The sequence below is a fragment of the Acanthochromis polyacanthus genome, chromosome 1, assembly GCF_021347895.1.
Source record: "Acanthochromis polyacanthus isolate Apoly-LR-REF ecotype Palm Island chromosome 1, KAUST_Apoly_ChrSc, whole genome shotgun sequence".
NCBI classification, from domain to species: domain Eukaryota; kingdom Metazoa; phylum Chordata; class Actinopteri; family Pomacentridae; genus Acanthochromis; species Acanthochromis polyacanthus.
This window is the reverse complement of record NC_067113.1, coordinates 15295653-15309930: the sequence shown is the minus strand read 5'-3', so window position 1 is coordinate 15309930 and position 14278 is coordinate 15295653. Positions and strand designations below refer to the sequence as shown.

At 42.6% G+C, this 14278-nt stretch overlaps 2 protein-coding genes across 2 annotated transcripts in view; one reads left to right on the top strand and one right to left on the bottom strand.

Annotated features, from left to right (window-relative positions):
* The window catches only part of dlgap2a (discs, large (Drosophila) homolog-associated protein 2a), a 212484-nt gene extending 209167 nt beyond the window's left edge, over positions 1-3317 (bottom strand). Inside the window, 1 exon segment of the mRNA XM_051945125.1 lies at positions 3051-3317. Coding sequence (XP_051801085.1) covers positions 3051-3068 — 18 coding nt within the window. The 5' untranslated portion in view covers positions 3069-3317.
* Positions 3318-3707: 390 nt separating this feature from the next.
* LOC110959621 (glutamate-rich protein 1) lies at positions 3708-13283 on the top strand. The gene is made up of 6 exons (XM_022206556.2): positions 3708-4049; positions 5477-5617; positions 5713-5859; positions 9201-9560; positions 11204-11398; positions 13032-13283. The coding sequence occupies exons 1-6, from the start codon at positions 4031-4033 to the stop codon at positions 13130-13132; spliced, it is 963 nt and encodes a 320-aa protein (XP_022062248.2). The 5' UTR covers positions 3708-4030; the 3' UTR covers positions 13133-13283.
* Positions 13284-14278: the final 995 nt, after the last annotated feature.

Here is a 14278-nt window from a genome sequence, read left to right as displayed (position 1 = left end):
TCATGTGTGACTCAAGGCTATGTGGCAGCTAGTGCAGTACAATGACACTTGGAGAATGTGGTGACAACCTCCTGCATGGAAGATCTGTGCCCACCAGAGCACTAAGGTGATAAACCGAGCAGAGTAGGTGCAAAGGTATGCACAGATACCCCTCACACACAAAGGCTCACATAAATATATACACACACTTGGCTCTCATGCATTATTAGATTCATAAAGCAGCGTCCCATCTATCCCCTCCCTCTGCACTCTGCTACTGAAGCCAAACTCTTACAGATGTAGGAGGGCATTTATCATAGAATGAGTGGAGGCATATAAAGAAAGGAACAGATACACAGACAGGAGGAAAGAGATAAAGGAAGAGGAGTGGATGAGCAGGTATGAGAAAGTATTAAAGTGGGAGCGAAGGAGTATTGGACGTACAGGGAGAAAGCAGAAACACATCTGTCGCGGTGAGTGGATGAATAAGAAAAGAGCCTTCTGAATGTTTCAGCATTTACTTTCAGTCAGACTACAGTCACCGCTGCTCCTCTTCCTCGCAGACCAAAGTGGAATCATCACACGCATAAATGTAGAGTTTCAAGTTTACTATGCAGCTTCGAATAGACCATGAGAGCCTTATCGTGTCACTGCCAAGTAGAAAAAGTCCGCACAAGCTTCTGACTGTCGACCTCTGCTGTTTGCGTGGGCAGGTATGTGGATGTTTGTGCATTCACAGCAGCTCTGGAATTATACTGAAAAAAAAGCTACCTTCATTTTCCAAAGTGCTTCTGAGGGAAAATAGAGTCAGTTTCCAATTAAATTTTTTTTTTGTCCTTTATTCACTCGCACAACTAGTAGCTGTTAATTAGGCTCGCTTCTTTTTAAGCAAAGAAATTGCCTGGTAGGATGAGTGAAGATTTCTCCATCTCATATAAATCATGACGCTTTCACTGAAAGTCTGTGCAGTCGCTTGGCTAAGCAGAGGTGCAGATGTGGATGAGGGAAAATTGCCCCCTCCCCAAAGCTGGTAAGTGACATGTAATTTATTTTTCAGTCACATAAGGACTTAGAGCGATGACAAGCATTTTTCACATGCCACCTGCCATCTGTCCACCCACAGGTTGTCTTTATTAGTAGGCTGCATATTCATATATACTGAGCAATAAATAGAAACGCAGCATGTATTGTTCTATTAAATTCTATCTATTCTTTTTAACATAAGGGAATAAGCATTTGTTGTTTGAACACATGGCATCTCTACAACAGAATGGACATTATTGCAACATTGCCCCACTCTTCCTGAGGGGTTTGGTCAAGTTAGTCAAGATGTGGATAAAATCAATGATTTTTGTCACAAGTTAAACAGTTCTAAAACTTTTTGTGCACAATAGGCTGAATTTAATCCTTCTCTTATCGTACCAATAGAAATGATGCATTTATGTTTTGGTGTTTTCCACATCCAGGCAATATGCACACACAAATCCATACACACCAAGATACTGTCAATTTGATTTCAAGTAATTACATTTGCCTCTGACTGCTTGCTGCCACTACTGCTGCTCTGTAGCACTGCTAGCTACATGCATAATGAATGAGCATAGACATTCTGTTCCGACCCCAACTACAACAGTCCGAAAATGCTTTTTCCATGTACAGACATATGCACACTCCTTCAAGTCTATATCTTTGAACATCAAACTCCCACACAACCAACTGTGTGTCACTGAAGAAAAGCTGGCTGACCACTACTGTCTAAAAATAAAGGCTTTTTGTATTATTGAGTAAGGTAGACGCACAGCACCGAGGAGTATCCTGGTAAAACTTGCAGTCACTAGGGCGAACAGCAATAACTCCGTTGAGCTTCTAAAGCATTGCAATGAATATAGTTCCCTATTTTTAGCACCTCTGTGATTATGATGTCTGACTATGTGAGTGCTGGCAGCCAGCAGTTTGCCACTCACAGTGCGTGCTGAGTACCGAGCATTTGATGTGGATTCGGCAGCAGTGCTGAAGCAGGCATTCTATACAACTTTCTTTTTGTGTCCCTCAATCATGGGAATCTATTGAAGCTGAGACATCAATACTTGCAACTCCACTGAATCTTGAACAAGACAATTTGTCAATGTACAACTGACAGTGGTGACAAGTTTCTTTAACACAAACAGGCGGTTAACTAGTTCTTATCTAGCAGCATTCAAAGCAGTAAAAGGGGTTGATTCCTGCACCATTCACAGGAGTCCCACTACCTGATTAATCAGATGGCTTGTGGGAAGTGCACATATGCTGCTCAATGCCTTGTACACTGCATGGTATTATATAACATGTTTATAGATATCTGTGCAGCTTGATTTATTCTTGCAGAACCTACAACTCCTCCAATGCCTTCTTTTGTTAAGCTCCATGAAGCTTCACTCTGATTCAGGATTGCCAGCGCTGGGCTTGGGGCTCTGTCAGACACAGTCAGTGAAGCTCATCCACCCACAGAGACTACAGTCGGCATGGCAGATACAGTATTACATGACAGTGCACAAAAGGAGGAGCCTGGGAAGAATCAAACCTGACATAACAGTCATTTGAGAAGTTACCCAAAGCTAAAAGGTTTTTAATTCTGCCTGAAATGCTCCTCATCTAAGCCTCCTCCTCAGGGAAAAATATAAGTATAATGATGTCCAAGAGCTAAAGAAGAGAAGTGGTGGTCAAATTTCTTGTGCATGCAAAAGTGATGGGAAAAATATATTGTATTTTTTTATTGTGAACACTTACAATGGTTAAACAAATCTGCTTTTTAACACTAAATATAGTTTAAAATAATTAGGATTGATTGTCCAGTGTCATCATTTTTGGAAAAGCCTATAGTGTCAAAGTCTGATTCCCATTCACAACTGTGAAAATCCTGCAGCCAAACTGCTGAAAACACACCCATTTTTTTCACTACTGCATGCATCTTTTCATTTCCTGTGAGATGATTGAATACCATGTTTCTATCCTGCCACATGTCAAAATTTAGGAGTTAAATGTGTGCTCAAAGATTAAGCAAAAAAAAAAGAGGGAGAGAAAGAGGGAATTACCTTCTTCAGAGCTGACATTCTAGGTGGATCCTCCTCCTCCTGCAAAGCCCGTTCACATGCCGAGGTCCCAAGCCAAGTTTGATGGGTGCGCAAATCTTAACTCAGCCCGGTGCTGATGCTGAGCCACGAGGTGCCTGCTTAAAATTCTCATCTCGCTTCCACCCCGTCCTACAGCTGGCTTGCTGTGCGCACGCCCAAACCTTCTGTTATTGCAGGACTCAAACACATGGGGAGCTCTCGCCTGATGTATCCAAAGCCTGCATTTGGATGTTATCACACTCCAGGAAAGTTAGCAATTTAAATCGACCTTAAAATTATATTAGCTTTGATTATTTTGCCAGTATGACATCCTGCTCACCTGACTTTAGACAATTTTCCAAAAATAAGCTTTAATTCGCCCTATATTTAATAAACTAAACTTTATTCCCTCAGTCGTTTTAATCAAAATACGCTGCAGTCACTGTCAAAATTACCCTTGATGTTGTATTAAACAAAGTGGTCCATTGGCCGATTTAAAGAAGGGATTCGCCTGATTCAGCCATTATTAATAATCAATACATGCACGGCATTTATCTTTCCTGACAGCCAAATCCACTTTAAATTAGCATAAATTTGAATGGAAACTGGCGCCGGACAACCGAGATCTCGGCGTCCTCGTTCGCCTTCAGTTTTACCACATTCTCTGCAGGTAGAAGTTGGAGGAGCGTACGACTGGAGAGATCCGCGCATTATTCTGGTTATTTTGGCGTCTTTAAATCCCTTTTAACTAACTCGTACTCTCTCTCAAGAAGTAGAGATGTATTTATCTGTTGCTTCACCTGCGTGGGACGCGAGGATGAAGCGAGCTCAATTTAAAAGCTACTGTAGCATACTTGCTAGCTAACTCGGCTAGCTTGCTAACTTAGCAGCTATAACTGCTTATCCGCCAGTAGCATTGAAGTACGTGTTTTCTTCCCTTCGACTCAGCTGTGTATGTCGACATGGCACAGAGGAAAGAAGGTGAGCACCTCTAGTGTTGTAAACAAATATTATTTTAATGCGAAAGTACGTTTTATCTTACTGGTTAGCTCGCTAATGGAGCTAGCTTGCTAAGTCTCGCGATAGGTACACTTGTAGCTTTGTTGTAAACAAATGCACGTGTTCCACTGTCAAGTGTATGGAGTCAGTTTTCACACACTGTACTTGTAAAGCCGTGTAATGGGCACAGCTGTGTACAGTTTACCATAAGGTATCTCTTCTTATTCAGATTCTCTTCCTCCAAATTTTCACGGCAAAATTACTCTGAAGGACATCTTGCCAGTGATATACACCGATCAGTGACATGTGGTGTCAACTACATTGAATATCTTGTCACAGCACCACTTGTCAAGAGGTGGGATACATGATGCAGCAAGTGAACCACCAGTTCTTGAAGTTGACGTGTTGGAAGCAGGAAGCATGATGAACTCAGGATCAGTGTTGGCTCTACAGCTGAGATACAGTCAGTCTTGTATGATGTTCTCGGTGTGTTTAGTACCTAGCAAAAGTGCCCCAAGGTAGGACAACTGATGAACCTGTAGCAGGATCACAGATTCTCAAGGCAGATTGATGCATGAGTTGGGAGTTATGCTTGACTAGTGGCAAGTATTAATGAAAGCCTGTAATAGAAATGTGTCACAACACAGTCCATCATAGCTTACTGTGTAACTACAGACTGGTCATATATTCTTGCTGACACTTGTCCACTGTACCTACAATCCACATGTGAGCAGAGGTGGACAGTGGAGCTGTGGAAGAAGGTGGCTGTAGGATGCAGTTTGGAAAGAAGGCAGGCTGACAGAGGCAATGTGATGCTCTGGGAAATGTTATCCTGGGAAATCTTGAGTCATGACATTGATGTTACTTTGACGCATACCGCCTATATAAATATTTTTTTTGCAGAATGTGTACACTTTTTCATGACAACCTTATTCCTAGATGACTTCTTTCAGCAGGATAATGTCTGCCACACTGCAAAATTAGATCAGGAAGGTTTTGAGAAGCAAGACAGAGTTCAAAAGTGCTCACTTGGCCTCCAAATTCCCCAAATCTCAATCCTATAGTAGATCTGGGGGATGCCTGTTCGAGCTTGCTTCATAGTTTATATTTGGCCATTATGTTAGAAGTTTCAACTTGGTGCCTCACAATGTTCCTTTATTATTATTTGTAGTATTAATCTTGTGGTACTAGTGCTGTGCTTGCATGAACATGATTTACACTATAGTATCAACAATCTCCTATTTCAAGGCTGATGGTCAAGCAGGTTACTTCTTTCACCCTTTGTGCTGCAGAGATAAATTTGAAGTTGGTCACATTTACATAAAGGAAGACATGTATCTGACAGTAGCAATGTGTCCGATCCAGGGATGTGTCATGTGTATTTTGTGTTGTCTTTTTGTGTCATTTAGTGTTTCAATCAAAGGTACTCAAGAAACTTTACCCCGCTCCTTCCACATTGAAGAAAGAAGACGACCCACCACGCATTGTAGAAGCCCTAGCCAAAAAAACTCATGTGAAAAGACAAGCTTCTGCAGAGGACACAGTGTGTGGTAAGATCACATTAGCACAACAAGCACACGCAACTTTTGATACGCTCCTGCTTTTTATTTAGTTTCATAGCATTCTGTTATTTTCCACGTTTCAGGAGATGCGGGGAAGACAAAGGATGCAGCCAATCCAGGCAGGCGGATGTACACAGTTTTACCTCCTCCCGCAGACTACAGTATACATTCAGAGGAATCCGTCACACTCACCCAGCTAGAAAGCATAAATAGTGCAGAGGACCCAGCTGGTAAGACAACCATAATCTCACAGTTATGGCCTTGCGCTGTGCACCATAAAGCTGGGAGAGATTTATAGCGTGGGGTTTCTCCAAGTTCTCTCTCTTCAGTATTAAAGTCACTCTTTCTGATTTCCTCTGCCACTCTAGTTAAGGGAAACAGACAGTGAGGATCAATGGTGTTCTCTAACACAGGAGAACTTGAATGCAGTACAGATGGTGGCTGAGCCTGGCTAATTCTGTTTTCACTTTGATCTTTCTATTGAAGGTGTTTTGTGAGGGTAAATTCGTATAACTTATTTAGCAGATAATTAACCCTTATCGATGCGTCTTTTAGGCTGAGCTGTGGGCTGATGAATGGGGAGGTGAGATGTTCCTCACCCGTAATGAGTTCAGCTGTACTGCGGATAAGTCTCACACTCTGCCGTTGATAGGCATCATTTGAAGACGGTTTATTTTGTCTGCACACTCTCTAGCCATGAACTGACTGTAATAAAAGCCCCGTCTCATTAAACATGTCTCTGTACTCATCATCTTCCTTAATGCAGACCTTCATCCACCTGACAAGTTTCTGCTTTACCTTAGTGAAGTGAAAGAGGGTTTATTGGCTTACACAGGGCTTCATCTCAGGGAGTGACTGACTAGGTTAAGTTTGATTAATTGCACTCGTCAGCGTCCAGGTTCCTAATTGAACACATTTTTGATTGAGGGGGTAGTGAGCCTTCAAGGGAATTGCAAACCAGAGGGCTGTTTAAGGTCAAATATGGTTTGAGTTTCATAAAGGTTAATAAATCCATCAATATCATATTATGCCAACAGTGCAGCAAATCTAGTTAATGTGAAATACAAAACTTGCATGGGAGCCCGAATTACTAGATATATTTCTGCACTGTGTTTACAGAAACCTGTATCTTAAAAAGAAAGAGCCTTACTTATTTATTGACTGTTGCTGGGTTCACTTAGTTCCTGTAGTGTAATCAGTCAGCAGGATTTAAAATTTGACAAGGCCCTTCTATTTTGCTGGCACACCTTTTCCAGTGTTTATGGCATTGGTTATCAGCTCAGGAACACACAGACCAATTACGTGCAAGTTCAGCCGTCCCACGTGACGCTACTCAGCCAATGAAGTCTCTGCATTGCAGCCGCTAAACATCGCAGCTCTGCGTTCAGAAAACAGTTGAGAGGTGAATGACAGGTGAGACGAGGACAGACAAAAAAGAAAAATATATAAAGCGACACAGAGAGAAAGAAGCTTTCCCAACTATGAACATAATGAAAACTAAATATTGTTCCACACTCACCAATGAGCACCTCCAAATGTGTTTGAGAACGGTTCTGACACCATTCAGGCCATAATTAGGAATACTAGCAGGGCAAGTTGCAGCTCAGTTCTCCCATTAAGCAACAGAGGATATAAGAGGAGTGATATTAGACAGGGAAAAAAGTGTTCAGTTGCTTAAATTTTTAGAGATTTTAGGTATTGTTAAAGATGCATATAAGTTGGTTCAGGTTTGTTCAGTCATATTTTCAAATTCTGCACTTTGTTTTAACCTGTTTGTATGCTGCTGTTGCCATCCTTTGGTTACTAAGAAAAATACTGTTTCTATACCAACAGAGTGTACTACCTTCTCTTAAGTTATTAGGCAAAGCTGAAATATTTACTCTCCAGTTTTATTTTATTTTTTTCAGAATTGTTTTATAGCTACTGTCTGGCAGAGGTGGCAGCTCAGTTAGGCTTGAGCAGTTGTGCTTTTCTTCTATAAGCAACATATAGATGTAAAGTACTCTGTTTCAGTTAAATACAGCACAAAAGGATGTTATTTGTAGAAAATACTCATAAATGTTGTTTATTTCTACAGGCTCTGTGCTGAATCTCTGTACTTTTGTAAGATGTTACCATAACTGTCATTTGCCCATGCATTCCAAATCACATACATTTTCTTTGTACTGTCAGTTCATGCAGCCGCCCTTACAAACTGGGTGTAGTGTGCATACAATGGGGATACACAACTTGTGTCTTAAGACTGCACCTTAAACTCTGACCTTCTTGCTCCTGCAAAATTTGAAGTAAAAACAAAATCAGTGCCATTCGGAACAGAGTCACACTTGAGTGCACCGTCATCTGTTGTTGCATTTTCTGTCATCTTTCAAATGTGTGTCCAGTGCGCTCTCGGTTCTCAAGTTTGTGTTTTTACTCAAACGAAACAGTGACCCATCCACCGCTGTGCAGAGGACTGTGGGTTAGAATAGCCAGAGAGGCGTGTTGGCTTGCATATGCTGTAAAATCAGACCAGATGGAGAAGGATAACCTTTTGGTAAATTGCATTCAACACACTATGTATTTGGACTTAGTAAATCTTCCTCTGGCAGACTAAATAGTGTGGTGGTATTGGAACTCCCCCCACCTGTTAAACTAAAATGAGCCGTATTGTGGCTAGTTTTGCCCTCCCACTGTCGCCTGTTCTGGCTGCCAGCCAGTCCGCTGCTCACAGGTGTGAACAGGTCACCAAGATTTCGACGGGAGCTGGTTGCTTTGACCTCCCAGTGCCTCTCAAGTTGTTAAGGACAGGGAGGTGTGGCGAGGTTGAGAGAGAACTGCTCAGCCAAGTAGACTGATGTTTCCGAATGGGCTCACATTTCGGCAGCAGTCAGTCTTGGTTACTTGGGTAATAGAACATATCAGAAAAGACATTAAGCAGTGTGATAACACTTTTTCCTCAGGAGAGAAAAAAAAAGCTGAAAAATGACAGAAAAAACAATGAACTACTTAACATCGGAACTGCAGGAGCTATAATGCTGATTTCCATAAGGTAGGAGGAATGTAAGTTTTTGTGTGAGTAGATCCATAAATAATGTATAACCTGAACAGTGGCTCCCTTTTGATTAAATCTTTCATCAGACACATTGCTGTATGCAGAATAAGGGAAATTCTTACGAGAAGCACGGACCGACTGTATTGTGTCTTTCAGATGAGAGCGCGTAGCAGCTGATTTTCCTGATTAGAATGCAATCAGCTCCAAAGAAGGAGGATCTAATTACTGGAATCAGTTGATGCAGTGATTGGCTAGAAGAAAACTTTGTCTTTTTACCTCCACAATCCTGGACACTATGCTCAGCTGTTTTACTGTGTGTGGGCGTTTCTTTGGCCCAGATAGCAAGTGTAATACGACCGCCACATGCAAAATATAACACACATTTTTTCCCTTTTAACAGCCTGAACACAAGAGTTGTGCATTTTAAATTCTGATTGAGACTGATTTTGCTCCAGAGTGTAAAAGAAGTCTGCTGTGCTGTTGAATAAATTAAAGAATGTTTTGAAACTAATCAAGTATTTACGCTCTTGTTGTCCACAGAGGAGAGGAGCCATGAGGGCAGTGAAGAACTGGATGGAGAAAAAGAAGAACAGAAAAAAAGGAGAAGGAGGAAGAGGAAGCAAGTCGCTGGGAAAGATGGGGCAGCTCCGGTGGGTGAGTCCAGCACAGGTCGGACGCAGGTGGACCAGGGAGAAGAGCGCATTAGCAAGAACAAGAAGAGAAAACTGAAAAAGAAACGGCACAAAGAGAAGCTGCTCTCCATGGGTCTGATGCCACGGGCCGCTGCGCTGGAGTTCACCTACCAAAAAGATGGAGAGGCAGAGGCGGAGGATATCGAGATCAAAGCTGCTGAGGTGTCGGACTTCCTGAGGAAAACAATGGAAATCTATACGTCAGATTGTAAGTGCTGCTTACATGTGTTTGCCTTTTTAGACAAAGATCATTCTTGTTGCACTAAATCTGGAAGCTAGTACTAGCGCTCTCTGTTGTGTTTTAAAAGTCACCATCCATTAAAGTGTTTTGATTTTTATTCAGTTTGTTGCTGTTATGCAAAGAGCTGCCTTTCTTAGCTGTGCTTAACAACCACATAATTAATTCTGCCAAGAGCTCCAAAGTCTATTCATGAAAATTGATGAGCAGATTTCATTATGATTGTGCCACAGAACATCTGCGCTTTGTAGAGACATTATACAACAATGGATTCTCTAAACAGAAGCAATTAAAGCATCAATAAATGGTTGAAAGTATAAAAGCTACAACTTAAATCGCTGTTGCTAAAAGTACCTGAACATTTATTCAAGCTACGTAAGCATTCTGGATCTATATCTGAGTGCTGACTGATGTTCATCGACAACAAATCAACTCTGACTGTCCCGATCTTCCAAATATTCTACATGGTATAAAATAAATTTGGTTTAAAATACAGATTATTTACGGTAGTCTAACCGCACAAAATCCAGCTTATGGAAAGCAGTTGCTCTCTTCAGTCTCGGAGTTTTTAATCAAGGCTTTGAGCTCATCCAAAGAAATAAGTTCATTAAGCTGCAGGGTGTGCTGCAGATTAGGCCATGACCAGTGTGCAAAACAAGAGGAAGCTCCTTAGTCACTGGTACCTGGCAGAGCAGCCATGTACATGAGAGGGACAAATAATACAGTGTGAGCCTGCACAGATAGGAGATTCACCTAATTTGCTTTTTTTATGGTAATACCAACATTTTCTCTATTTTAGTGAAAGCGTAGATAGCGAAGTGTATCATGGGTGACACTTGTGCAATAAAATTACTAAAATAAGCATTTACAGCTACTTAAAGTGGAACTTCGTTTTTTTTCAACCTGGGGTGTGTTTCCATATGTAATTTCATACATGTGAGTGATGGAGAAATGAATTTTCGACATAGCTCCAGTGTTTAGCCAGGCAGGCAGCTTAGCAGCTCAGCTAGCAGCTCGGCTAGCGAAAAGTATGGGGCAGCTGGCCCCCCCGCGTCAAAGTCCGCCCTAACGTGCTTTTGCCCCACACTGACCGGCTCAGATAGTCTCAATGAGTGTCCCACAATATACTAGAGATGAGAAGTGAACGAAAACCTCCACATTACTTGGCGATCGCTCTTTGTTGTGGTCTGTATCCAAATCTCAGGACGCTAGACAGCAAATCTTGTCTTGAAATCGCGCAAGAGTCGCACCAAAACGCCGGTAATGTGGAGGTTTACGTTCACTTCTCATCTCTAGTATGTTGTGGGACACTCATTGAGACTATCTGAGCCGGTCAGTGTGGGGCAAAAAGCACGTTAGGGCGGACTTTGACGCGGGGGGGCCAGCTGCCCCATACTTTTCGCTAGCTGAGCTGCTAGCTGAGCTGCTAAGCTGCCTGCCTGGCTAAATACTGGAGCTATGTCGAAAATTCATTTCTCCATCACTCACATGTATGAAATTATATATGGAAATGGATCCCAGGTTGAAAAAACCGAAGTTCCCCTTTAAGTGTTATATAAAATACTAAATTTGATGTTGACAGACCGCTTCTCACTTCCTCTGTTCTCCAACAGCCTTGTTACATGTAGCCAAGGACCCCCACCTGTCTGCTACAGTGGATGACCTTCTGGGCAGCATAGCCACTGGATGCAAGTCTACGTCTGTCCTGAATCAGTTGCACCGTCTCAAGGCCTTTGTACAACAGAATGAGACAGTCGAATTAGAAAAGGCACTGAAAGAGCTCAACAACAACCCCTCCATGTCTGCAGGTCAGTCAAAACATCAACAACTAAAATAGCATTTTCCAATTAGAGCAAAAGGCTTGTTATGAGAACAAAAATGACGAGAGCACTGCCAGAGAGAGTCTGGTTCATATTTAAGTGCTGCTTCATGATTCATACATGCATTCGTGCCCGTCCCAGTCCATACTGGCCTCTTCTTCCTGGATCTTGCCCCAACAACTTCTTTGACCTGTCCCTGCAAGACAATACTTGCCTCTCTCTGTCCTATTCTGTTCCCCTGAAAACTCATCTTGACTATACCTGCCCTTACTTGCCTTCATCGGCCTTTACGTGTACCAACCTGCGCTTGATTTGCTAACACTAGTGCTGGTTGAGTCCGTATTGCACCTCACCGTGAATGAACATGTTTCAACTTGTTCGTCTTGCGTTACCTCTGTCAACAACCAAAACATCTTCCATCCCCAGACACATTTACATCTACCTAGCGTGTGTTTGTCTGTTTGTTGGCTTGCTGGATGCATAATAGGATCAGCAGGGACTTTGCTGCTGTCACGCACATGAGAATGAGAGCGACCAGCCAGAGGATTCAGGCCACTGTCGTATCGGCAGCCTCTCAAAATGGTTGTTTGTCTGTGCCTCTGCCCGTCACCAAAATGACACCGTGTAAAAACCTTTCCGCTCTGTGTGCTTGTGCTACTCGCGAGCGGAGCCCACAACAGAGCCAGCCTTGGCTGTGTCTGTCCTGTCCGCACACACCTGCTGCACAGCTGCCTGAAAGCCTTTCTACCCCCCCCCCCCCCCCCACTTCCCCCCACTTCCCCCCCCCCCCCACTTCCCCCCACTTCCCCCCACTTCATATTGCATGAGTCATGCTCCAGTTCACTGTTTTTAAAATGCGGCTGTTCTTAACAGCAAGCACGCCTGCAAATTGTATCAGAGCTTTTGTCTAAGTTCAGCTGAACAGCAGAAGCACTTGTGAATGATTCTTTATAGTCCGTGTGCTTTTAACGCGTCTTTGCCATGTTAGCGTTTTCAGACGACAGCACTGGCATTTCTGCTGCATTCGGCATCGCATTTGTGAATCGCCGCTGTATGAAAATTTTAAATTATTTAATATTTTTGATTAAGGTACGCCTTTATTCAAGCAGCGTTTTTGTATTTTAATGTATCCCGCATTCGGCACCGTGCAGGAGCTAATCCGTGTGCATGTGTGCTTTTAAAGCGCTTCAAGTGAATTCGCTAAAGCTCTCCTCACTCTCTCTACCCGTGCAGTGGCAATCAATTGACTGCAGGAGCAAGTCTAAAGCAGATTTCCTTTAAGCATATTTTACTGCACCCTGGAGTTCCTCTGACGAATGACATTGGCTTTACTGCTCCTCTTTATCCTGCCTATTTTACGTTCTGCAGAGGCTCAACTGAATTCCAACTTTTCAAGAATAAGTGAAAGAAACATCCTGTCTTGGGTGGGTGAAAGACGTGTTTTGATGAATGTGTACATGCAGAGAGATAGAAAGCAGATTTGCACACCGGCTGGAGATTTTGATATATTATGCCAAAAATACAACAGAGTGAGTGTCTTTGGTGAACACGCAGAGTGTTCCTGTGGTATTGTGTTGTCAGCAGTAACTGAAATGTTTCTCTCCGTCTCTTTCTATTTTAGAGGAAACAACTGCAGTCGCTTCTCTGTTCCAGTACTGGATCACAGACATTCTTCCCATGCAGGGAGACAAGACGACAAGGCTTTCTACAACTCACCCATGAGACTGTCAATCACACAGAAACGGAGACGCCGATGTAGGATTATTTTTTCCTCAACTTCTGGAAATTCTCTTCTTATGCACTTATTTGAAAAGTGTTGGACTTTACATGTTAATATGTAAAAAAATGTTTTATTATTAAACACTTGACCTATGTTCAGTCTCTTTTGTTTTCCTTTATACAACCAAGACAAAGCCAGTTAATCCTGAGCTTGGCGGGGCATTCCACCCAGCCCGAGTAAGCTTGATGTCATTACCAACCAAGCTGCTACTTAACCTCACTGTTTGTTAGTTGTTTGTCATGTTCAGATGAATCGAACATTTGATTGGGTTTAGCATCACACTCATTCTCCTCAGCTAACTTTCTAATTGCCAGAAAAGCAAATGTCAGCTCTGCTTGGAGATCCAGTGTTGCTTGCAGATTTTATGACATTTAAACTCATCCAGTTAACCTAATAGCTCCTCAATTATCTGCAGTGCAATCCCCACAAATCCATTTCTGAACACACTGCTGTCTCCTGTGTCTTCATATTTGCAGTAACAACCAACAGCACTGGATTGATCGTCTTGAGGGAGGTGATGCTAATAATGCTGTCTGAGCACATATTCATTATGTGGCTCAATGATGAGGAAGAGTTATTAGTCCCATTATATCATCCCCACAACTGCCTGCCTTTATCCAGCTATAGGCTTAACATGGCAGTATGTTGTTGATGGACCTTTTTGAACCAGTACCAAGGGAATCAGAGGCTTAACCATCCACATGAGTATACCTGTGTTCAGCTCAGGTAGGCTATTTTAATGCTTTTACCCATCGCTCAAAGCCAGGGGATGAGTTCAGGGAAAGGGCAAAGAATTATCTCAGCTGGACAGTGATATTTTGATGACCTGCGTGAGCGCTGTCTGCCATGTAGCTGCTCCAGAGGAATTTGTTCCAGAACCAGGACGCACCAGCAGACACCAGCAGGTTGTATTATACACTAAAACACACAACTCTGAGCCTGACTGTGTGCATGGCTTTGAACAATTAGCATGAGGGCTGCCATCTGTGGGCCTCCATGGTTGGACGCACCAGGTGCTGTGTCTGATGGAAGCTCATGGGCTCATTATGCAGACATTAGCCAGAGGAGAAAATAAGGGCACACACTGC

Bases quoted from the DNA above. Each gene is read 5' to 3' on its own strand.
- LOC110959621 (XM_022206556.2), top strand. The intron at 5,618-5,712 runs GTAAGATCACAT...TCCACGTTTCAG, and splicing joins TGCAGAGGACACAGTGTGTG to GAGATGCGGGGAAGACAAAG. The intron at 11,399-13,031 runs GTCAGTCAAAAC...TTTCTATTTTAG, and splicing joins CAACCCCTCCATGTCTGCAG to AGGAAACAACTGCAGTCGCT.